General features: G+C 32.6%; 2 protein-coding genes across 3 annotated transcripts; one reads left to right on the top strand and one right to left on the bottom strand.

Annotated features, from left to right (window-relative positions):
- Positions 1-6,658: 6,658 nt before the first annotated feature.
- Positions 6,659-11,295, top strand: LOC11424195 (thiamine biosynthetic bifunctional enzyme TH1, chloroplastic). The gene is made up of 9 exons (XM_003592935.3): positions 6,659-6,819; positions 6,911-7,291; positions 7,704-7,779; positions 7,875-7,950; positions 8,258-8,392; positions 8,859-8,923; positions 9,068-9,195; positions 9,363-9,619; positions 10,460-11,295. Exons 1-9 carry the CDS (start codon positions 6,733-6,735, stop codon positions 10,989-10,991), a joined length of 1,737 nt encoding a protein of 578 aa, XP_003592983.2. The 5' UTR covers positions 6,659-6,732; the 3' UTR covers positions 10,992-11,295.
- Positions 11,296-12,351: 1,056 nt separating this feature from the next.
- LOC11424194 (serine/threonine-protein kinase SRK2A) lies at positions 12,352-15,672 on the bottom strand. Of its 2 annotated transcripts, none has more exons than XM_003592932.4 (10): positions 15,519-15,672; positions 15,267-15,425; positions 15,021-15,095; positions 14,800-14,901; positions 14,455-14,508; positions 14,266-14,358; positions 14,075-14,167; positions 13,324-13,428; positions 13,149-13,247; positions 12,352-12,897 (listed from the first exon to the last, which is right to left on the bottom strand). In XM_003592932.4, the coding sequence occupies exons 2-10, from the start codon at positions 15,384-15,386 to the stop codon at positions 12,583-12,585; spliced, it is 1,056 nt and encodes a 351-aa protein (XP_003592980.1). In that variant the 5' UTR covers positions 15,387-15,425; positions 15,519-15,672; the 3' UTR covers positions 12,352-12,582. The 2 variants fall into 2 exon arrangements, with proteins under 2 accessions (XP_003592980.1, XP_039686132.1); XM_039830198.1 differs by having other exon boundaries at positions 14,800-14,918; positions 14,954-15,095; positions 15,577-15,662.
- Positions 15,673-24,347: the final 8,675 nt, after the last annotated feature.

Raw genomic sequence — 24,347 nt, 5'->3', positions numbered from 1 at the left:
AAATAAAAATATATATTTAATCCCCTCAAAAAAATATTTAATAGAAATATTACCCTAATATTGATATATTGAAAATAGATTTGAATTTTCAAAATTTAATCACGTCGACTTTCTTATATCAGTACTTAAAATTTAGTTTTGTATTTATAAGCACATAAAACTTAGACACATTGGTCTATTTCCACAAATTTAATTGTTTTTGTACTTTAATTTCTTTTCACCCATTTAACATTCCTTTTCATTTTTCTACTATTAAATTTTATAATTTTAATGATCCAGCCACTTCCTAATCTCTATATATATTCCTTGATCTATTCCCAAAAATTTAATTGTTTTTGTAGTTTCTCTCCACTCCATTGTGATTTAATGTTCCTTTTTTGTACTATTAAATTTTTTAATTTTAATGATTTGATAGAACTTTGTTTTGTGGATCATTTTTGTCTATAGATTTTACTACGATGTTGTTTTGTTTGTGATAACAATTCATGTATATTTCTTTCACAATTGCATTTACCTCCATAAAAAACACAATCGATATTTTATCTCACAAAACCAATTAACTTATAGCCTTATCCCACTAAACTACATCAATAGGCGTGAATGAGTTGGTTAACGATAGTGTGATTTCTTAAGCATAAATGACATTTGCTAAGGGTAAGCAGATCCTAGACGACCTAACTATTGCAAATAAGGTGGTGGACGATGCGAAAAAAAAAAAGAAAAAAAAAAGAAGGAAATGTTTATGTTTAAGGTGAATTTTGGAAAGGCTTATGATTCTATTGATTGTGGTTATCTTCGGTTGGTCATGTCAAAGATGGGTTTTCCTTGGAAGTGGAGGAAGTGAATAATGAAATGAGTTACTACGACTTTTGCATCAATTTTGGTTAATGGTCGTCCAACCAATGAGTTTCTGATGTGCATGGGTTTGCGCCAGGGAGACCAACTATCGCCTTTCTTGTTTTTGTTAGCGGCGGAAGGTGAGGCACCGTTTGTGTTTTCCACCTTCAATTTGCTGATGATGCTTTGATTTTGGGAGAGAAAAAAAATGGGGAAATATTCGAACGCTGAAAGCAACTCTGATATTGTTTGAACTCATCTCAGGTCTCGGAGTAGATTTCAGTAAGATCCTCCCGGTTGGTGTTAATTTGTCAGATTATTGGTTGGTAGAAGCGTTGGTGGTTTTGAATTGTAAGATAAGTCAGCTTCCATTTGTGTATCTGGGACTTTCTATTGGTGGGAATCAGTGACGCCTGTCGTTCTGGAATATGTTGGTTGAGAACATTCACAAAATGTTATCTGCTTGGAAGAGTAAAAACCTATCTATGGGTGGTTGGCTTGTACTCGTCAAATCTGTCTCGTCATCACTACCGGTTTATTTATTTTTTCCTTCTTTAAGGCTCCCACAGGATAACATAAATGACAAATGGATTTGGAAACATAACTATGTTGAAGAATACTCTTTAAAAGATGTTTATCATATTCTCACATTTACAGATCAACTTCTTGTTGACAACAATTCAGACTTAATTTGGAGCAAAGCGGTGCCTCTCAAGGTGTCGCTCTTTGCCTGTAGAACAATTAATAAGAGAATTCCCACTAAGGACATTTTTATTCGAAGAGGAGTAAGTAATTCCGTCAGATTCGATTTTGCGTTTGGGCGGGTGCGGGAAAGAGGAAACGATCAATCATCTATTTTAGGAGTTCGACTTCTTTGGTAGCATTTGGCATTTCGTTCATCGCTGGTTGGGTATAACTACCATTGTTCCATCAGATATTGGATGTCACGCACAACAACTTTTTGGCACGCATGTTTTCAGGAAGGACATTCGTTCTTGTTTTCAGGTGGTGTGGCTGGCTTGTCTTTAAGTCATTTGGAAGGATCGGAACTCGAGAACTTTCAGCAATAACATGTTTTTTATGGATCATCTTCTCAATAGTATTAAGTTTCATTCCTGATGGTGGGTAAAGACTTTCGATACATTAAGAGACTATTGTACCTATTATATATTCAGGTACCAAAATGACTATTTTGACTTTGATTGGGATCGTGCTTGAATCATAGCAAGAATGAGTGTTCGGAGACTGAGTACTTACATATTTGTTTTTGAGAATAATTTTTTGTATTTCAATTTCCATGTCTTTTACAAGGCCATTTGCCTTATCTTAAACACTGTCAAATTACTTCTCTTTCCAACTTGAGTGTCTTTTCCTTCTGAACTGTGCAAATGCAAATCCTAATTTGAAGAGCTACTTAGAATCTAATATGCAGAACAATGAACTTTCACATTTAAATATAGATGAAAGTGTCGGAACCTTTTTTGCACAACTACATTAAACGCATGGAATGTTGGCCTATCATTAGTGCAAACTCTATGATGATATAGAATTATATCAACATATTTTGGTATATATTTGTTCAACCTCTCTCAATCAAATCAATAGATAGAATCAAAGAAATTTTAGAAAGTATCAAAGCAATAACATGCATAAACAGTACATAACAAAATGCTACTTAATGTAATGCACCCAGAAAACACTTAAAAGCATAAAACTAAGGAGTGCCAATAACCCTTCATGAAATGAATGAAAAATCAGAAGCAAACAACAAAGGTAGCAAATATGGAAAACAGGCTAAAAACTTCATTCTTTTTAATGCAGAAAATCACAGCACCATTGTGCAACTACCATAAAGAAACTTCATGTCTTTGTATTGGAGTTGTAGATCTACAAATTCAAAAAGGAATCATGTTAGAGTGGAGAGTGAAATATCATAACACCAAAAAATAGGATATACATAGTGATTATATATAATAGGATTTCATGTATCTATAGACTAACCCAATAAAGGGCTATTCTCTTGTACTATTTTATATTCAAATAATGCATTACCATCCCAAATGAAGGGCTATTCATACTTGTTTTTTTTTTAAATGGTCTGAAGACTAACCCAATAAAGAATATTCAAGAGATAATGAACTTCTTTATCATAGAATAGAATACCTCATGAATTCATCTTATAGCTTATAAAAATTATAAAAGTAAAACTAATTAATTTGATTTAGGATTGTCAAATTGTTAAAAATATCCAATAGATAAACATTTAACAATACAATCAAGTCATAACAAAACATTTTATACAACACACATGAATATAATTAATTTAAATTCAAACAAATAAATAAATTGTCAAAGAGGAACTTACTTTCAACTATACCAAACTAAGCTTTCAACATAATCCTTGGCCTCCATCCACAATGATTTTGGAATTGTAATACTCGTTCTCTCTACACTATTATCCCTCATATTATAGAGAATTGCATGTTCTTCCGAATCGTTTGCAAATACCAGTGTATCAGAAAGGTATAGTGGCAAACAATAAGAATAATGTCCAGTCTCCAAGTTATGATGTATATTTTGAAGAACCTCATAACTAATTTTAAGTAATTGAGTCCAAGACTCTTTAACTCCATATTCTATCATTTGCCATATAATAAGATGGGTTCCCTCAAAATCGTGAGAAAAACAAAGACAATTCTTTAACACACGAAGAATTGGTGCTTCACGTGGCACTTCATTCAAACCCGAGGGTAGCATCAACTCAGTGTATGTCTCTGTACGCAGATCAAGCGAAATAATAAAAATTTGACCAATACTAATATCCTCCCATTTATAACGAGAATGAGTAATTGTAAAGTGCTAACCAATGAATACAACCACTCAAGTACACACCAGAATTCATCTTAGAAAAAGGAACCCCAGGTGAATTTTGAATATCTCTCCAAAAATAATTATCACCCAAGTTGAAAACTCTCACCTCTGTCCCACCTGGACGGAAGGCGACCACCTTATAAGTGTCAGTTGAATCGTCATAACCAAAAGCAAAGTTGAAAAAATTTGGAACTGTATCCTTCAATCCCTCTTCGAAAAACCCTAATTTGTTAGAAATTTTGGTGGTGGCAGGGTTACAAAAATAGAAAAAAGTCTTTCTATAATTATTCCCCACGCAGGAACCAACAAGCATATCAAAATAGGGAAGGTCATAGGAAAGTAGCTTTGGACAATTCTCGAGTAAACGACTTACTGGTATAGGTAGGATTCTGCTACCCCGAAAAGTTGAGATTAATAACGCAAGGTGTGGTTAAAGTGCATTTTGATGAAAGTTGGATCAGAGATGAGGGTGTTCCATGATTTGCAAACACACTTCATTCGCATAAGATATTCAACAGGAAGAAAGGAAAGCACTTCGAGTATAAGTTCAGGGAGGAGGATTACCTTCGCAGCCGCCGCTGCGTTGGGATCATACTGTGGCTTGGATATAAGTTCCGGGTGGAGGATTACCTTCCTCGTCGCCGCTGCTTTGGGATCATACTTTGGCTTGGATTTGCTTCTACAGTTTCCCATTTATGCGCACTGAGCGTTCCTTGCCTTTGTTGTTGTTGGAGTTGAAATAACAGTGTGATGAAAACCCTAGTCAAGGAGTCGCAAGCACGCACGCCAATCGAAGCTTTGTTTACACTTGAAACAAACTTACCTTTTTTTAATCACCAAAAAAAATTACAAACATCCTTAACAAAAAAAGCAAATCTCCGCTCCCGCTTGTCGGCGACTAATCTCTATTCAAGAACATATGAAGCATATAAGACGAGTAATCCCTTGTTGAATTTTTTTCATATGCAAGAGTCATGAATCAAACCTCTAATCACTTGCTTAAAGGACATTGGAACATAAGTCTTTTGTCACCTGAACCAATCAATTATTGGTAACAAACACGAATTATAATCAACTCAAATATTTTGTTTAGAGGAGCTCAAATAAATACTTATTCTTTTAAGGGAGAGGAGCTCAAATAAATACTTATCATTTTTTATTTATTTAAATGATATAGATTTTTTTGTTGAATTTGAATGATATAGATTGTTGATGTAAAATTATTTTTTGCTATTATCCAACGCAAAATCCAATACTTTGCAATATCATCCACTTTTCTAAGGTCATTTTGTAATTGATTGTGGTGTAACATAAAAAAAAAAAGTTGTATTAACTTGTTAAATATCATTGTAAATTATTGACACAAATAGTTTAAACTGCTTAATTAGGTATTTATATATATTTTTATCTTTAATATGTTATTAACTTAAAATTTCTTTGTAAAAAACTCAAAATAAATTTCATAAAATAACTACTACATTTCGTCCAAATATTTTCACTTTACCGAGTAAAATAAACTCCTACTTTCATTTGCCTTATTCATTCCTTTTACGATTTATGAAGGTTAAGCATAAACACTTTGAAGACAAAAAAAAAATAACATGTTAAATTTTTAATAATTTCACATTTCAATACATTAAGCTTAGATTAAATTTATCTCATTCTTCTTTTTTCATTTGAGTAAATTACATTCCCCTCCCTCAAAGATGCTTGAATTACACTCCCCTCCCCCCTTAAGTTAAAATATACACTCCCCTCCCCTCTTATTCAAAACATATTAGAAAAAAATTCACTCTCCTCCCCTAAGAGAAGTTTGAATTACATCCCCCTCCCCTCTTATGTTAAAATCTACACTTTACTCCCTCAATATTCTTTTTTATTATTTCTAATAATCTAGCAAAAAATAATAATTTAACACACTTAAAAAAAATAGTATTGTGGGTCTATTTTAATATAATAAAAAATTAAATACATATTTTTTGTTATTTTTTATTCACAATTTCATTAACATGTAGTTTTAAACCCTATTATAAAATATGAAACAACCCAAAACAAAATTAAAATATGTGTAAAATTACTAAAATCATTAAAGCATGATTATTTAAAAGTTAATTTTATACTCTAATTTATAAAATCAATAGCAATATATTTAAATTTAATTATCATTGACATTTAAACTATAAAGAAATGAATTAATTTTTCTTAAATGGTGATTCAAAATTAATATATATTATAAGAATATTTATTTATGTTCAAATAGATTAAAGTGTAGTGCATATTTAATTATTAAGGGAGGAGTTTGTAATTCAAGCATCTTATAAGGGAGGGGAGTATAAATTTTAACATAAAAAAATAATATTGAGGGAGTAAAGTGTATATTTTAACTTAAGAGGGGAGTGTAATTCAAACATCTTTGAAGGGAGGGGAGTGTAATTTACTCTTTTCATTTTAATATAACAAACACTTATAATAATATGAAAAATATATTTACCTTTCATTGCATGTATATTTGTGTATGTTTTATTCTAATGACAAAAATTATATAATTTTATTGTTGTGGTCTAAATCTAGCTCTCATAATTTGAAAACTACACAATGTTTTTTTTTAATGAACGTAAAATCTACGAGTTGTTGATATGAAGTCAACGTGGGCTTCAAGGGATCATGCCCATCCAACTCATCTATTTGACGTGATAGAGTATCTTACCTCGTCGATTTTCTTAATAACGTGGATTTTTATTTGATTTTTTTATAAAGATCGGAATACAAAGATTGCCACATCATAACAAATCTCTTGTGACAAAATATGCGACTAAACTAATGGATAACTAAAATATATAGAATTCATAAACAATGTCCTTGAACACTCGTTAACAAATTTACGTGAGTTTAACTTAATTAATATCGACAATACATAAACACATACAAACTCTCGTTGGCAAGAAGGAGACTAGTTTTTGGTGAGTGGGATACTAGATTGACCAGACCAATATATCATCATCGTGGTACTTTGAAACTCAAGTTATGATGATGTCATGCGTGTTTAATGTCGTGGATTTCTCCTCCCATTATTCTCCTCATCTTCATCTTCATCTTCATGCTCATTCACAGGTAAAAAAAAAAAAACCTCTTTTCTCCTTTTTCATTTTTCACGGGTTTTACCTTTTTCACCATTTTTCTTCTCACTCTCATTTATTGCTAGATTACTCCGCCGTTACTGTCTAAACGTGCCATCAACAGATTCTGGAATTGTAATAGTGATTCCATCAATCATCAAACACCTCGTTTCGTCAAAATGCAATCAAATATAACTTCAAATTCAATTCCCACTCCTATCCACACCTTTGACTCTGAACTCAACAAAATTCCACATGTTCTCACTGTTGCCGGTTCCGATTCCGGTGCCGGTGCCGGTATCCAGGCTGATCTCAAAACTTGTTCTGCTCGCCGTGTTTACTGTTCTACTGTTATCACTGCTGTTACTGCACAGAACACTCTTGGAGTTCAGGGTGTTAACATTGTGCCTCATGATTTTGTTCAACACCAGTTAAACTCTGTGCTCTCTGATATCAACGTTGATGTGGTAATTCAAATTACTCATTCTTACTTGCTATCACTTTTGTTTGGATTATTGACTTATTTCAAATTATCTGCTTGATTAAGCACTTGTGAGACTCTATGGAAACAAATTATGACATGTTGATGAGCTGTTTTCAACTTATTCCGTTCCACTACGATGATTTATGAAAACTACTTATATCTTGTATGGAAACAACTTGACTTTATTTTATCTTTTGTAAATACTTATATGATAAGCATGTAAGCAATAAGTGTTTAATTAAACTGTTTATCCAAACGGGACTTAGTTCTCAAAGCATAAACTTGTTATGAGGGTTGCTTATTTTCTGTTCTCCTTGATTGATGTACCATTGGTATCTTGGTTTACAGTGGTTATTAGTATTCCATTCTCTGAACTGATTATGCTATGTCTTTAGGTCAAAACAGGCATGCTACCCTCTCTAAGTGTGCTGAAGGTCCTTTGTCAGAGTCTTAGGAAATTTCCCGTCAAAGGTATTCGCTTGTGCAAAAATTTATAATATGTTAGTTTATTTGCAAATATGCAAATTCACTGACTTATGTGCTGGATTTGTTTTTGCTGAAGGCAGCTCTTGTGGTTGATCCTGTGATGATATCTACTAGTGGAGACATTCTTGCTGGTCCTTCTGTTCTTGATGGATTTAGGTAAGGATTTTTTGTACCTGAACTACGTTACATCAGTATGGCATGTAGTCTGCAGAACAGGATTCAAATACTATTCACTGCCCAAAATCCTCTGATTATGCAGTCTTATGTTATTATTTTTTATGGTTTTTGTTGTTTTTAGTGTATAACTATAATACTATATTTAAAGTTCAGTTTTATGTTCATCCTTGTTTGTGTGACACTGGTGAAATGGATATCAGATAGAAATACTGTTGAAAAATTACTCAAGTTTATCAATAAAACTATAGGGTATTGATCATGCTTATTTCTTGGTTTTTGAATGCAGGGAGGAGCTGCTTCCCATGGCTGATATTGTAACCCCAAATGTTAAAGAGGCATCAGCTTTGCTTGGTGATTTGCCAATTAAGACAGTTTCTGACATGCGTACTGCTGCAAAATTGATACATGATTTGGGTCCTAGGTTTGTTGCTGTTTAATATATTGTAGTTTTTGGTGGTGGTCAGTCTAAATAATGTTTTAGAACTTATCGGAGAAAACTCTCCAGCAGAATCCACTACATTTTATACAAGTATCATAGAAAGCACTTGTTTCAATACTAACTAAGCTTGTTAATCTCAAAAAGCAATTTCATATTCTCTGGGAAATAGTGTGATTGTTAATTCAATATCTACTATTGTCCTATTGACCAGAGCAGTGCTTTTGGAGTGTTGCTTGTTCATACTGACTTGCTCAAAGTGGACTGTTGATTTGCTTTCCCTGAATTAATGGTGCCCACTAATTGTGTTTGCCTTATATTAGCAGAAACTTCTGATGGTATTGTATTTTCAAGTGTGCTTGACTTCATGGAGAGATGTCACAAAAATAAATTTAATAAACTTCCAACTTCAGAGTATTGTGCTTTTACAAATAATCAAATTTCATTGCAGGAGCGTGCTTGTCAAAGGTGGTGATCTCCCAAATTCATCAGAGGCTATTGATATATTTTATGATGGTAATATTAAAATCTTTATTTATCGAAGACACAATGGGCAAAACAAAACTTCCAAGACACAACAGTTTTTTCTTTTACTTTCCGCCGTGTATATCCAAATATATGCTTTAATTGAACTCAATTTCTTGGTCTTGAGTTTTGCAGGTCAGGAATTTTACGAGCTTTCTTCGCCGCGAGTAAATACTCGCAATACTCATGGCACTGGTTGTACTATGGCATCATGCATAGCAGCAGAGCTGGCAAAAGGTTCATCAATGCTTTCAGCGGTTAAGGTTGGTTCAACCATCTCAGTTATCATAAATATCGGAGGACCTAATTTGCAACGACCATGATCTTATCTATCCTTGTTACTTTAAGAATAAATTAGAGAAGAGCAAATGTAAATAAAAGATAGAATTTGTTATCATTCTAATACTTTTAATCATCCGGATTCTGACAGATAGCTAAACGTTTTGTTGAGGCTGCCTTGGAGTACAGCAGAGACTTGCTTATTGGAAACGGAGTCCAAGGCCCCTTTGACCATCTTTTGGCACTTAAGAATATCAACCAGAGCTCTTATAGGCAGGATAGGTTCAATCCCAATGACTTATTTTTATATGCTGTAACGGATTCAGGAATGAATAGAAAGTGGGGTCGTTCTATTGCTGAAGCAGTCAAGGCTGCTGTAGAAGGTGGTGCAACCATTGTCCAATTAAGGTTTGTTACTTTCTTGTTTTTCATCATCCTATTTGTGATGCAGAATCAATGTTTCTTGCAACTAATATTTGCTAGCAGCTATGATTTTTATGGTATAATATGCCAAACTGGATATCCTAAAGAACTGATATTTAATATTTGATTTTTGACCACAAGGAAAATTATTTGTTCAATCTTGTTCTCGGACATTTGAGTTGTTCTCTTATACTATCTTCTTTTCTATCCCCTCCCCAACATAAAATAAAAATAAAATAAGCACCAGTGCAGAGCTAAATTTCTGGCCTGATTAGTCGAACTTTTATGCTAAATCATACTTGTTTCTTGATAGGGAAACTGGTTTTATATTTCATTTGCATTACTAAGTATGCACTTCATCTGCATAAACACTTTATGATAAGAAAACCCCCATAAAGTGCGGCAATTGTTGTAAATATGTCATGTGAACTACCATGTGGTGTTGTCTTTTAACTGTTTGAAATCAATTATGGTGGTAACCTTGTTCTCTTCCTCTTTCCTTGGTTTAATATCAACTATCCTTTACCAAAATATCTATAGCTGGCCATCTAACTTTGCCCCTTGCTTGGAAAAAGATACTGTCTCATGGTTGAAGCGATGTTAGACTACCCTTTAAAAGAAAACATTCAGATGTGACAGTAATTCCTTTTGTGCTTTGGTTACCAAATTATATAGTGACTTTTCATATCAATTATTACTTCACTAGAGTCTAATTCATAATAATGGTTATGGATATTCTTAACACTAGAAATGTTTGTTGTGTCACTCTGATTGAAGTGTCTTATGATTAAGATGCATTTTTTTTTACTTGTATTGCTCTGTCAGGGAAAAGGACGCTGAGACAAAGGACTTTGTTGATGCTGCCAAAGTATGCCTTAAAATATGCCGTTCGTATGGAGTACCTTTGCTTATAAATGACCGTATAGATGTAGCCCTTGCTTGTGATGCGGATGGTGTTCATGTTGGTCAGTCTGACATGCCTGCACGTCTTGCTAGAACTATCCTTGGTCCTGAAAAGATAATTGGAGTATCATGCAAGACGCCAGAACATGCACATCAAGCATGGCTCGATGGTGCTGATTACATTGGCAGTGGTGGTGTATATCCCACTAATACAAAGGAAAACAATCGTACTATAGGCTTAGATGGGTTGAAGGAGGTGTGCAAGGCCTCTAAGCTTCCTGTTGTTGCGATTGGTGGCATTGGTATGTCAAATGCACGTGCTGTAATGGAACTTGGTGTACCAAGTCTCAAAGGAGTTGCTGTTGTGTCTGCTCTATTTGATAGGGAGTGCATTTTGACTGAGACAAGAAACTTGCAAGCTGTAATTAGTGAGGCAGCATTGTTGACGCAATGAACATACTGCAATCAGGGAGGGATTTAATTTAATTAAAGGAGTGGTTGCTGGTTATAAGAATCCTGATTGTTTTCACCTTCAAGGGAAATACATTATTGCAGAAGATTCTTTGCAGACCATGCTAAACTTGTAGATTCAAATTTTGAATAAAATTAATGTGTGTAATGCTCAATACCTGGGATGGACAAAATATATTTGGTTGTACATATATTTGCCTTTGTTGGGTACATGCTTGAATCGTAACAAGAATGAATGTTCGGAGACTTCAGTGAATATCATGCAATTAAAGTATCTTATGCTACAAGAATGCGCTCATATTTGTTTTTTCATTCATGTAGTTCCAGCTGGACATTTCACTAGAAGCGCTAAAGCTTATGTTATTTTATAAACATGCACTCATATTGTTTGGATAGTTATGTTATAAACTTGTCTAAAATCATAAAATGAAATTTATAAGAATCTAAGGTGTCAGAAAAGCATCAAAGAATACTACCGTAAAAGAAAGGGTAGTTTATAAGTTATAGAGAAATGATATTTGTACAACCACTTTATTACAACTTTTTAACAACTTTCTCTCTCATACTCACATTATATTTTTATTCTCTCTCTTCCTTTTTCTCTCTCTATTGTTTTGGACCAATGAGAAGAGAGAAAATAAAAGTTGTCAACAAAGTTGTCACAAATGGTTGTCAATATATCACTACTCTAAGTTATAACATAACTGAGCACCAATCACGGTAAAAGAAAGGAGTTTATGCCAAGCCAAAGGAAGCAGCCTGTTGAGTATCCGTCAAAAACAATCTGAGTTACCAACAGAAGGTTTCTTCCCTGCAAGCAACTATTTCTACTAGAAACCCTCCGGTCGTTCTCGTCTTCAGCTTTTGGACACCAATGATGTTTTTCAACCACAGCTGACACTGATTAAAGGTTACAAGTGAAGATGACCGTGGGAACAAAAATTAAATTCAAAATCGATTCAGTTCAACACAAAAGCTCCGAATCATAGCTTCAGGTCCAGTGATTTTGAGGTTTGAATTGATTTACATGGCCAAACATGAAATTTTACAGTCAAACCACGTTGAGTGTTCAAAACGTATGTTTGGTGTGTTGTATCATGGAACCAAACAGGTACTTTGTTGCATAGCTTAGGACAACCTTTTATCCCAAACCTTGATCTGACACAGACATTGAGCCAGCCAAACCTTGAACAGGTGTAATGTGCCACATTAGACAACAAAAAAAACATTTTAGGAGATAAAAGTGAAAACAGAATCAAATGGAAAGAGAAAACGAACACAAGGATATACCAATACACTACACCTGACATTTTTAGCACAAAGAAAGCATAGAAAGAAGAGTATGATACAACACAAAAAACAGAACTTAATATATCTTATAATATGCTCAGTTAACAAACTTGTACAGTATTTTTAAAAATTTACAGCCATTATTTAACTATTATTTCCTATGCAGAAAACTTAATTTTATACATGAGAACATAACACACTTGCCCTAGTTTGAACTTAACCAGAGAGCGAAGGAAACCAACAATCTATAGCAGCTCTATCTAAACATAAACGTTCCCTTGTTATTAGTTGACATGGATTTCTCCGCTTTCCTGGGCCTCCTTGACTCTCTTTTCATACTCATCTTCTTCCAGCTCGGCCTCTGCTTCGTTTATTTCGTCGTCATCTTCTTCTCCTCCCCAGCCAAATCCTCCAACTGACCTAGATGCCTGAGGTGGGTTTTTAGCTTCCTCAACAATCTTCATAATGTCTTCAATGCTCTGTAGAGAATAAGTTGGATTTTCTTTTCTGTAGTAAACAGCTTGAGCCATTTCCGTTAATTCTCTAGGCAAGTTCTTTAAAAACCATGGATGGGACTTGATTTCCTTAATGGTGATTCTCTGCAGTAAATCAAAACATACAATGGCATTTTAGTAGACCACAGATGAGCTTGTCCCTTAATGAAACTTAACAGACAGAAAAATAACTACATAGCTATATAACTATAACTATCTATATACACTTGTGAGCCTAGTTCAAGTGACATCATGCACCTAACATGCGTGCGCCTCAAATTTCTTTACTAGTTTCCTTTTGAATAAATTATTAGATAAAACAATAACTCTGAAGTGCTGTTAACTATTGTGCATACCCTAGCTGGACTTGCCACAAAAATGCGAGACAGCAGATGTCTACATTCTTGAGATATGTGAACGTAATCTGGAATCTTGTATTGAACAGCCATAATTCTCTGTATAAGAATACAAGGGTCAGAAATTATATATGTTTTACAAACCTGTGAATTAAGATGATGTCAAGAAAATTACATTGATGGTTTTCCTGAAATTTTTGGGATCATCTTGGTCCTCAAATGGGTATGCTCCCACCAGCATTACATAAAGAGTCACTCCACAAGACCATACATCTGCCAACTGAAAGGACGCAAAAACAGAATAAGAGAACTACGGAAAATCAGAACATTATTAACACCACAGAAACAGAATAGAACTAAGAAGATGAGAACATCGCTAACTTTACAGAAACAAACAGAATAGAAGAACTAAGATGAGAACATCAACACCGCAGAAACAAAATAGAAGAACCAAGAAAATGATCATTAACATAAAAAACACGGAAAACTCAAGGTAAGACTAGTCCTTCCAAGGACGAAATACTTCAAATGTTTCCTCTGACATTTATAAAAATATTGGAGATAAAGAAAAATTTATATCAATTCCTTTATGTGGCTCAAGTGTTTAGAGCTTTTGAAAATTACAATGATTCAACACAAGCTACATGAACTGTCACAATTTACATTCCAGACTACACAATTCGTAATGGCTATTTTGTCCATATTCTTATGTCAGTTAAATGTGGACACATCAAGCCGTCAAATATAATGCTCATTCTTTAAATACTAGCAAAACTTTTAAGCACAATCATGCTGTTTCATGGTCTCGTACCCATAAAAATTGCTAACATCCATTTCTGAGTTTCCTCCGACAAACAAAAGTATCTGTGTTGAACCATCCCAACACATGTTTAATCTTATTCCATGAAAGAAACTGAATTATTTACCTTTCCGTCATATTCTCTACGTGAAAGAACCTCTGGTGCTATGTAGGCTGGGGTTCCCACTGTAGACTTAGGCCTAGAGTGAAGCAGAGAAGACTAGAAAAACAAGATGTTGTCAGAAATAAAACTTGTAAAGTATGACTTCAATAATTTACTCAAAGCATTTGGCATTTGAAATCAGTCCATAACTAAACCTTAGAATAACCAAAATCGCAAATTTTGAGCCGTGGGGCAGGGCTGCCATCCAATAAGGTGTTCTCGAGCTTCAAGTCTCGATGGCAGATTTGCTGCAAAAGAAGGAAAATACTTAGAAATATAACCCCAACATAGAGGCAAAATAAGAAATCATCAGCATTTTGAGATAATATTTTTTAATAGATTACCATGGAATGACAGTAGCTAACTCCTGAGATGAGCTGCTGGAAGAAATATCGAGCCTGCAATAAATCAACGAATCTTTCAGAACTTGGTAGTTAGTAAGAATGCATAAATTTAAAGGTTATATGCAGGTTTGAGCCTTTGACAAGTAGGAAAATGGGGGGTTGAGTCGCTCATCTGGTTTGAGCTAAGGGTTAAATGATCGGGGGGGTTCAAAATGTGGCGAAAAAGAAAATACTAATATACAAACATTTGCCTATAAAAAAAAAAAAAAAAAAAAATGGTGAAAATGAAAAGAGAATGAAGAAGTTAGAAAGGAATGGTAATATGTAAAATGAGAGGAAATGAACCTCGTCTTCACTGAATCTTCCAGCAGAGCAAATTCGGTCAAAGAGCTCTCCACCAGCAGCATACTCCATAACTATACCAAGATGTGTAGGAGTCAAAACCACCTGCAAAACTGAAACATGATATTAAAAAAAAACTAGTGTTCGTTTGGATTGACACGGTGATTCTGACAAACCCACCGCAAATTAAAAACATAAGGTGAATGTAATAATAATAAAGAGACCTCCTTGAAGCGAATAATATTAGGATGGCGAAGACTTCTGTGGTTTATTATTTCCCTTGCAACATTCTCATCAATCTGGAATTAAAAAAACAACAAGAACAAAATATTTCCAAAAAAGCAAAAACACGTGAATACATAAATAATAATAATAATAATAATAATGATAAAGCACATGTAAGATATTTGGATTAAAAATAATAATAATAATAAAATTGAAAGTGAAAGTGAGAGGAGTAAGTAAAAAACCTTGTGACCTCGTTCGATGTATTTCATGGCAACAAGTTGTTTGGTATCTTTGTGGCGCATGAGTCTAGCAACACCAAAATTTCCAGATCCTATATCCTTAACCACCTCGTATTTCTCCATCACCTTTCAGTGCTAGCTATTTCAACGCCGGATCGATCTCTGAGAAATAATAATAATAATGAACGAATGATTAATTATTTATTATTTGGAAACAGAAAGAAAGATTCATTGAAGCGGTGGTTATGTACTTACTTATGTTTAGAAGGGAAGAGAAGAGAAAGTATGAAAGGGACAAAGGAGCGTACTGTACTGTACTGTACTAAAGCGTGTTCAGAAAAGAAAATACCGCTGCACCTTCACTTTCACGCCTCTCATCATCTTAATCATAATCATATCAATTCATTCCTTTTATCACTATCATAACTAATTTCAACCAAATCTATCCTCTACTTTTTTTTTTTTTTAATAATTAAAAAAACAAATTGACATAAAAGTTTGATATTTTTTTACTCTTGCTAATATCATGCATTGGTTAAGAAAATCTTAAATACAAGTTTTGTCATTAAAATATAAGTTGTTGCATTTCATTATGTAATAATTATACTACATTGTATTAAAAATTTATTTGTTAGGGATATTGCATATTATATATAGTGGTTTGGGTTCGAACATCAGACACTCCACTTCTCCACAATTAAATTGTGTGAGTTCTAGCCATTAAACTACTTGATCAAAAAATAAATTACTTGTTCTAACTAGTTGATCGAAATTGGAACTTTAATAAAATCAAATTAGAGATTTATCGAAAATAAGGAAGGCACTCTACTATTTGTGGTGTTCATATTATAAAATTTGAACTACTTATTGTATTAAGAGCTTGAGCATATAATCTAAATAGCTGAAAAACTCATTTTCCATCCAAAAATAGGGGAAAATTCATTTGAGATTCTATAGTCCAAAAGTCCAACAAAGTATTTTCTAGGGAGGGGCCATGTTTTTAAGATATCTTTTATTATAAAAGCTAGACTTACCAAGCTAGCATGTTAGCCCTAACCCTTTTTTATTTTCCCTCCCTAACCAGTAATTAATGTTAATCAACTCCTTCCTACATCTCAATCGTATATCTCATAACCTCATTTTCCTTTCATCTCAGTCGTACACTTCCCCATCTATATTGCATTCCATGATCCTCTCCCACCTTCATTTGTACGTCAAAACAGTTTAGACTTAAAAATGGAAAGTGAAGCACAAACTCTCTTAGCCTTGCATTGTTTGAAGGGTACAAATAACACAACAAAATCGTTAATATAGTTTCATCTTCTTTATTGATCTCTTATGTTTTGTTTCATATATATTTTTCAACTTGCAATAATTTCTTTGAGTCGTTGATCTTTTTCAGCTCCATTAGATCCAATTCCTGTAACTGATTTGGACAAGTTTGTTAACATATTGAGAGTTTAATATAGAACTCTTCAACTTAAGTTCCGTGTAACAGACGTGAGTGCAAGATTACTGATACTGTTTTTTTAAAATTGTAACGTTTCAAATTAAAAGTTCATTTGATCATTTTTCTCCCTTACTAATTTCGGATATATATGTTTTCCATGGTGCACTTATGTTGCCAAAAACCTTTGTCTCTGATTTTGGTGCATCACTAGGTGATTACGCAACTTTTGTGGTAGCGTATTTTTAACTACTGGGTTCAATGTCATTCGCGACTTTTATGATGTCTGTTTGGGTGGAACTATTGTGATGGTGTTTACTGGTGCAGGACAGTTTGGGATTAATGTGATTAATCGATCAGGACGTGTTGTGGATCCTCCTCTTTTTATTCCTCCTATGAAATTTGAAATTGAGAAAACTATTGTGCCATCCTTTGCACATTAAGGTATTTTGGTCACAAGTGAAATCCTCTCATTTCATTATGATGAGAGTAATTTTCAAATCTGGTGGGAGAAGGATTTAACTGGTTTTGATGTCACTTCTGGATTTATGGTATTTTGTTTTTGTATTACGTTGCTTTTTAGGATCATCTATAGCACAAGATATAATTTTTTTTTTTTATATTTGTAATTTTTATGCAGATGCTTATTTACGAGGGCATGTGTGATTTAACTATCGGGAAAAAGACCACTTCATTGACAATGATTGCGGAAACAAGTGGTTTATGTCTTTAGATCCATTTTGATGTTTTGAATTATCTTTTCATTTTAATGCAATTTATGTAATTATCTTTTCAATGGAACATATTCAAATTTTAATATGCCACAAATTATAATTCTCGGATTACATATAGACAGAAAGTGCAAATCTATTTGAACAAAACTTTACCTTTTCACTAAAAATGATCAAAATTAATGTATTTGAAGCATTTGTTTTGTGAATTTATTGTCAAGCTGTTATATTCTAAAAATGCACCGTGTAAATCTTACATGTCTTACTGTCAACATAAAACTTTACCCTTTCACTTAAAACTTTACTGTCAACATAAAACAGTTTACAAATATTTATGGAACTTGATGATATTCATGTAATTTAATGATATTTCATTGTAATTAAATGAAAAATTAGTGGTAGTTATTGCTAATCAAATTTGTAATTGTGCATTGATTTCTATATACCAAATCAAACTTAAGACTATAGAGATACATGATTTCATCCATAAATCAAAACAAACTTTCAATTCCCTCTATGTCGTAAATGTTGGTGCGCCTGAAATGTGATGGGATAAAACCGCAAGTGCACGGTTCTACCGAAGTAGCAAAAAAAGTATCGTTCCGACAGAGAATTATGAATTCGATTAACTTTTAATAAATGATTAGATGAAAGTTTTAGAGGTTTTGGATTTTTAATTAAAATAAAATAATAAAAATAAAAGCGCCTTGGGATTATTGGTTCATCTAAATAACAAGTCCTTCGCAAACAAACTCTAAACCATAATTTTATATTGGATTTACTTTCTAAAGACAAGTTTCTCTTTAGCCTATCACATCTCCTTTCGGTCTCAGTGAGCGTGTTCCTCTAGCAACCACGCCTATTTTCATGGTTGATTGCTATTAGAATCCTTGAAGTTCAAAACTTTATATGTCTCAAGGTTTGCTAGACTATTTTCATGTTTCGCAATTCTTGTCTAAATTCACTTGGTCAAATATCAAAACTCCACTTTCGCTTTATGAATTGATGTTTGAGATGATGAATTAACAATTACTAGCCCTCCACTTTCGCTTCTACAGTTTGGTAATTGTTAATTCATGTGAAAACAGTGAATTTAGATTAGAAAGTAGATTTATATAAAATTAGGGTTCAAGACTTGGTTTGATTAGGGTTATGTCATTTAAACTTACCCAACAATCCCAAGACAAGAAGAGTCTACTCACTCACGTTCATTGTAGACATAGAAGAGAAGAAGAGGAAGAAGAAGAAGAACATAAAATAAAGGTGAACTTTTATTCAAAGAAACAATTGTCACTTATTATTTCAGAAAACAAAAGATGATTTGTTGTGATGGCTAGCTAGCTACTCTATTTATAGTTTACATTCGACTTAAAACCTAAGCAATACATCACTAGAATGTTCCACAAGAAACTGCGGACTTTTCGGTCAAAACTAAATAGAGTAGCTTAAAATCTAAGCAAAAGCAGCAAAAGGAAGTTTTGGGAGGTGGCACGGCCGTGCCAGTGGGAGCACGGGCCGTGCCAAGCTTCTAACTTGGCGGAGACATATTTTTGTCTCCAAATCTTCGTATTTTCGTTCTGAATCAGCTCCAAACCCATTTCTTTTGCTCCAAGACTCAATCCATCAAATATTCATTTCTGAAATATAATAATATGCAACTGAAGTAAAATAGCTCTAAAAGGAAATAATATTAAAATAAAATAAAATTAAATCTAATTAAAAAAGACTTAAATATTATATTAAAATTACTAATTATTGACTCATCAGCGTGCCTAATAATGATCAAAATTAATGCATTTGAAAAAAACTTTACCGTTTCACTTAAAACTTTACTGTCTTAAAAACACAGATTACAAATATCATTGGAACTTAATGATATTCATGTAACTTAATGATATTTCATTGTGATTAAAAGAACAATTAATGGTAGTTATTGCTATTCGAATTTGAAATTGTGCATTTATTTCTATATACCAAGTCAAATTTCGTGACATTCATTTAACTTAATAATATTTCATTGTGATTAAAAAAAAAATAGTGGTAATTATTGCTATTCGAATTTGTAATTGTGCATTGATTTCTATATACCAAGTTAAATAAACTATAAAAAAAAAATGATTCTTAACAAAAATAAATAATATTGTGTCTGAAAATTAAAACCCTAAAAAAATACATTACAGTTCATGGATATGGAACGTAGTGTAGTATATAGTGTTAGAAAGAATGTAAAGTTTTTTTTTTTTATTATTTTAAGAAAGTGATAATAGAGTCTCAATTATTCTAGGTTAAGTCATCTCTCTCCCGTCAAGGTTAAGTTCAACATGTTTTTTTAGATTCGTGCTCTTCTTGGTGCTTCTCCTCTCTCCAACCTTTGCTTCTGAGTCAGATCTCACAACTTTCAAAGCTTCACTAGATTTTAATTGTTTGCTTACTCCTTTTTCACCATGCACGCATGTGGATTTTTATATGATTATGGGTTAATGTTATTTTTATTATAATTCATGATATTTGATATGTTTGGAATTACGTAAACATGAAAATTCACTTTCTGTGTGTGAGTATGGAATCTTTCACTACTATATGGTTTTAACGAAATGTCTTTTATTAGATCACAGATGACATAGTATGAAGTTGAAGAGTCTTGAACTGAATCCCTTAAAATTAGTTATCTGAATCTCGAAAGTATAAACGGTAACTTCGAAATTAGATTTTCGGATCTTCCAAAACATAAGACACCGATATTTGAAAACAATCCTGAAGACCAAGGATAAAGTAAGTCCTCTTTGACAATTTAATTTACCTATTTGAATTTACTTAATTCATGTGTTATATAAAATGTTTTGTTATTTTTTTCAAGAAGATAAAATGTTGTGTTGTTGTTTTCTTATGACAACTTTGAATTAACTGTGTTGTTGAATTTTTATCTATTGGCTATCTCCAACGGTTTGACAATCTTCGAATCAAATTTGTTTTGCTTTTATATTTTTGTTAAGCTGAAAGATTAATTTATTTGAGGTATTCTTCATTAAAGAAATTTGTCAACTCTTGAATATTTTGTATTGGGTTAACCATTCTTTTTAACAAAACTTAATATGAAGTAGCCCTTCATTTGGGAAGATAATGTATTATCGAAATGAAATGATTTTTTTAGCAACATCAAATGAATTATTTCAATTTAAAATGCAAGAGAAAAATTTAAGAAAAAATAACTGAGTGAACGGTTGAAACGAAACATGTTTACCAACAAGTGACCGATATCATTAGGCTTGAAAGTTTTTATTATATCTATCAATCTATATATAGATGCATGAGAAAAGGGAAAACAAAAATTGTTTTGTTTCTTCGAACTTATATTTAATTTCATGTACTTCAAAACTTTGTTATAGATAATTCTTTGAATAAACTGAATGATATTCTTACGTTTTTCAGAACTTGATCATCCATTCACTACGTGTATCCTATTACTAGTGTTATGTTATTTTACTCTCTATTATAACATGAGTCGTTTTAAATTGTAGATGCAACTCTAAAGACATGACGTGTTATTGACGTCTTGACGATACATGAAGGAATGATAGGAAGAAAGAGGTTTACTGTAGCTATTGATATCTGTCTTTAAGGTTTCTAATACTTTTCTTTATCGACCCTATTGATATCTATCTTTAAGGTTTCAACAAATATATTTGTAGCAACGTGCTATTTAATATATTTTATGATAAGAATTTTATTTTAGTTTACGAGATTCACTTAGCAATTAAATTGTTTTTATTGTTTTTCTCTGTCAAATAGTCATATTCTTACTCATTTACTATGGACATGTTTATGATGTGTCAATCTTCCAAGTTAGCTTAGAACATGGTTGCATATGATAGTAATTCTTCTATGACCTGTGGAAACAATAAGAGGCTAAATTCTTCTAAAGAGGTTTAGAAAAAGTTTTATTGTATTGTTCATGGTTTCTTTGTTTGATTATATTCTTATGTGGGATAGGGTTCTTTGATTTTTTTTTTTTGAACAAGGCAAAATGAGATATATATTATTAACAAAAAGTCTTGCTCTCTAGCACAAGGAGTGCATTAAGAAGCAAAACAAACTTACAACAAATGTCCGGAACTAAAAAGAAGTGAAAATGCAACCTCAACCTATCCCTAAACAAACAAGGGGATGCTGCCACCATAAATGATAGCCAAAAGGAAATCACACATTATTAGCTTTCAACCAACGAAGAGAATACAACTTAACCATTTCCAAAAGCTGCCCTATCGTATTGGCTTTGTTCGCAAGGGTTCTTTGAAAATTTATTCTATGATTTGGCAAGGGTGTTGTGGTTTTTCTGCACTAAAAACAATGAAGTTTTAGACTCTTTGCTATATTTGCTACCATTATTATTCCTAATTTTGCATTAATTTCATGAAGGGCGAATTTTGTTTTCATGTTTAGCAAAAACCACCTTCTAAGATAGAAGTTGGTACTTCCAATATTTTGTTGACATCCTTTTCACATGCATTGGCTATAGTGTTAAAAATTATGGGCGTGGTTTAAGTTTGTTTGGTATGCTTTGAGAATTCGACAATCTTTAAAATACGGTAAATGGTCATGTTTTTCTTAATATCCAACTTGATTTAGACAAATAAAGTTATAAGCAAGTGGTTTACTCAGTGGCTCACATTTAGAGGGGACTCGAAATTTGAAAAAAGGAAAAAAAAAATTATACATACGGACAAAATCCGTCATTACATGTCATTTTTTGTAGGTAAATGTTTGGAAGACAACAATTTTGTTATTAATTAGGTATTTTTCAAAAGTAAATGTCTATCATCCGTAGGTAAAAGTCATGTTTGAACTCTTGACCAAAAAAAAAAAGTCATGTTTGAACCATTACTCATAAGTGTTGGATTCTTTTTATTTATTTTTTAAATGAAAATTGTCAAATTTATAATCGGACCTCCGAATTATCGAGGACGGCCCTGGGTTTGCTATTATTATTATTGTTGGTGTTGTTGTTGTTATTATTATTATTATTATTATCATCATCATCATCATCATCATTATTATTTTCTGAGATAAGTTGGAATGAAGTGAATTGTTGAACTATTTTTTAATAGAGAATGCTATATAGTACGGGTGTTTTTTATACCAAATTTCACGAAAGCCTATTAATGCTTACTCTCAATGCGCTCAAACAGTACACGTACAAAATAACATTAGAATTTCAACGAAAATTTTAATGATCAGGCCACACCAAACCAAAAATTGATAATTATAATCTATAATATAGCATCCATTTTATTTGTGACAATAATGTGTAAAACATATGATATGTTAACCGGGGTCCCCAGAGTACTGGTTAAGAAAACAAATATAATAATGTTATATTAAAACTTGTACACTCAATTCATTAAAAGTCTAAAAAATATTTCTTTTAATTTTTTTTCCTTAACCAGTGCCCTAGGACATCTGTTATCATGACCCAAAACATATACACGTTAAATTCAAAAATCCAAATTTTATGTATTATCATAAACATTTTTTAAGGTTAACCATATTAACTAGTATCATTGTAAATTAAATCCATAGTACATCCAAGAACATAATGTAAATTGCAGCACGTTGAAATTTCGTATGCAAATCTCCCGTAACAAATATCATTTTCCTTTAAGTAATTGGTTTGCTTTATCCATCATAATCGTTGGTTGGATTTTCTTCCAGAGAGAAGTTTTTTGAACGGAGGACACAATTGTTGTTGCGAAGTGGACACTTTCTTTAGGCTAATTAAGATTGTCTTACTTGTTTATATAATATAATATAATATAATATACTCCCTCCGTCTCTATATTTAAGCATCCATTTGATTTTATTTTTGTCCTTAAATGTAAACCTCTTTTCAAATTACTAGATGCATTTATTTTTTTTTTCCTAAATATACCCCTAATTAATACTATTATCTTGTCTTGAAATATGAAAAGTCAAATTTAATACAAATAGTGCCTCCTCATCTTACAAATCAATTATGTAGTGGCTGGTGGATGCCCGATAAGCATTAGGTGTTGGTGAGGGTGCTCGTGCGTCATGCTGCTTAGGGTGAACCTCCTCCTGATGCTCTAGCTGTCAGTACTGATCTTGAGTATTATCATGGTAATGTTGCTCATTAAGATTATAGTACTACTCCTTAATCACCTGGTATTGATCCTTCATAGGGTTAACCACCTCTGATCGACTCGTTTGTTAGGCCACTATCCCTTTAGGTTCCTACGCCCTTAGCTCCGTTTAGAAGGGATTACCGTCACTTTCTCTACAAACGTTGTCGGTTCATGTCTCCTTGTCTAGTTTGCGCCTATGTAGGTTGCCAGTCATATCTACACAACAAACAACTTAAAAAAAAATAATCAATGAACAACTTATTCAGACATTTCATCAAACACTTGGAGTGCAAAATATACATTCTTAATTGATTGTATTATTTCAATTTTTAAACCACCACATTGTACCTAAATTTTTTCTAAACAACAATTACAATGCAAACATTCAATATTTGATCACAAACTACCCAAAAATCCAATAATTTTCCCAACCATGAACACCAACATTTAACCAAATTTAAAATAAAAAAAAAACATATAAAACAATGTGAATCCAAGAGATTATGAACATTTTGGAGTGCGTTGGGTGGAGATTGGTTTGAGGGAGTTGGATGTGTTTTTGTGTTTGAAACAAAAGTTTGAGTTGTTGTTATGAATAAGACCATAACTCAACTGTCAGTCAACTGCGGTTGAAAAATTACCAAACAACAATTAATTTCGGTTACCGGTACAAATGTCATTTTGGAGTGCCTCGAAACAATTTTATTATCTAAAGAACAATTTTCAAAACACAATATAAACTTTTGGCCAGAGTTTTCGGCACACA

Source organism: Medicago truncatula, chromosome 2, assembly GCF_003473485.1.
Source record: "Medicago truncatula cultivar Jemalong A17 chromosome 2, MtrunA17r5.0-ANR, whole genome shotgun sequence".
In the NCBI taxonomy this organism is placed as follows: Eukaryota; Viridiplantae; Streptophyta; class Magnoliopsida; order Fabales; family Fabaceae; genus Medicago; species Medicago truncatula.
The sequence above is the reverse complement of the archived record's forward strand: the minus strand, read 5'-3'. Positions and strand labels throughout refer to the sequence as shown.

What these genes read in the sequence shown, in the direction of transcription:
- LOC11424195 (XM_003592935.3), top strand. Translation starts at nt 6,733, where the DNA reads ATGATGATGTCATGCGTGTTTAATGTCGTGGATTTCTCCTCCCATTAT. An exon ending in TAGGAAATTTCCCGTCAAAG is followed by an intron (nt 7,780 to 7,874) that starts GTATTCGCTTGT and finishes TGCTGAAGGCAG; the next exon opens with CTCTTGTGGTTGATCCTGTG. An exon ending in ATACATGATTTGGGTCCTAG is followed by an intron (nt 8,393 to 8,858) that starts GTTTGTTGCTGT and finishes ATTTCATTGCAG; the next exon opens with GAGCGTGCTTGTCAAAGGTG.
- LOC11424194 (XM_039830198.1), bottom strand. Translation starts at nt 15,386, where the DNA reads ATGGAGAAATACGAGGTGGTTAAGGATATAGGATCTGGAAATTTTGGT. An exon ending in ACATCGAACGAGGTCACAAG is followed by an intron (nt 15,096 to 15,266) that starts GTTTTTTACTTA and finishes TTTTAATTCCAG; the next exon opens with ATTGATGAGAATGTTGCAAG. An exon ending in GAAGATTCAGTGAAGACGAG is followed by an intron (nt 14,509 to 14,799) that starts GTTCATTTCCTC and finishes GATTTATTGCAG; the next exon opens with GCTCGATATTTCTTCCAGCA.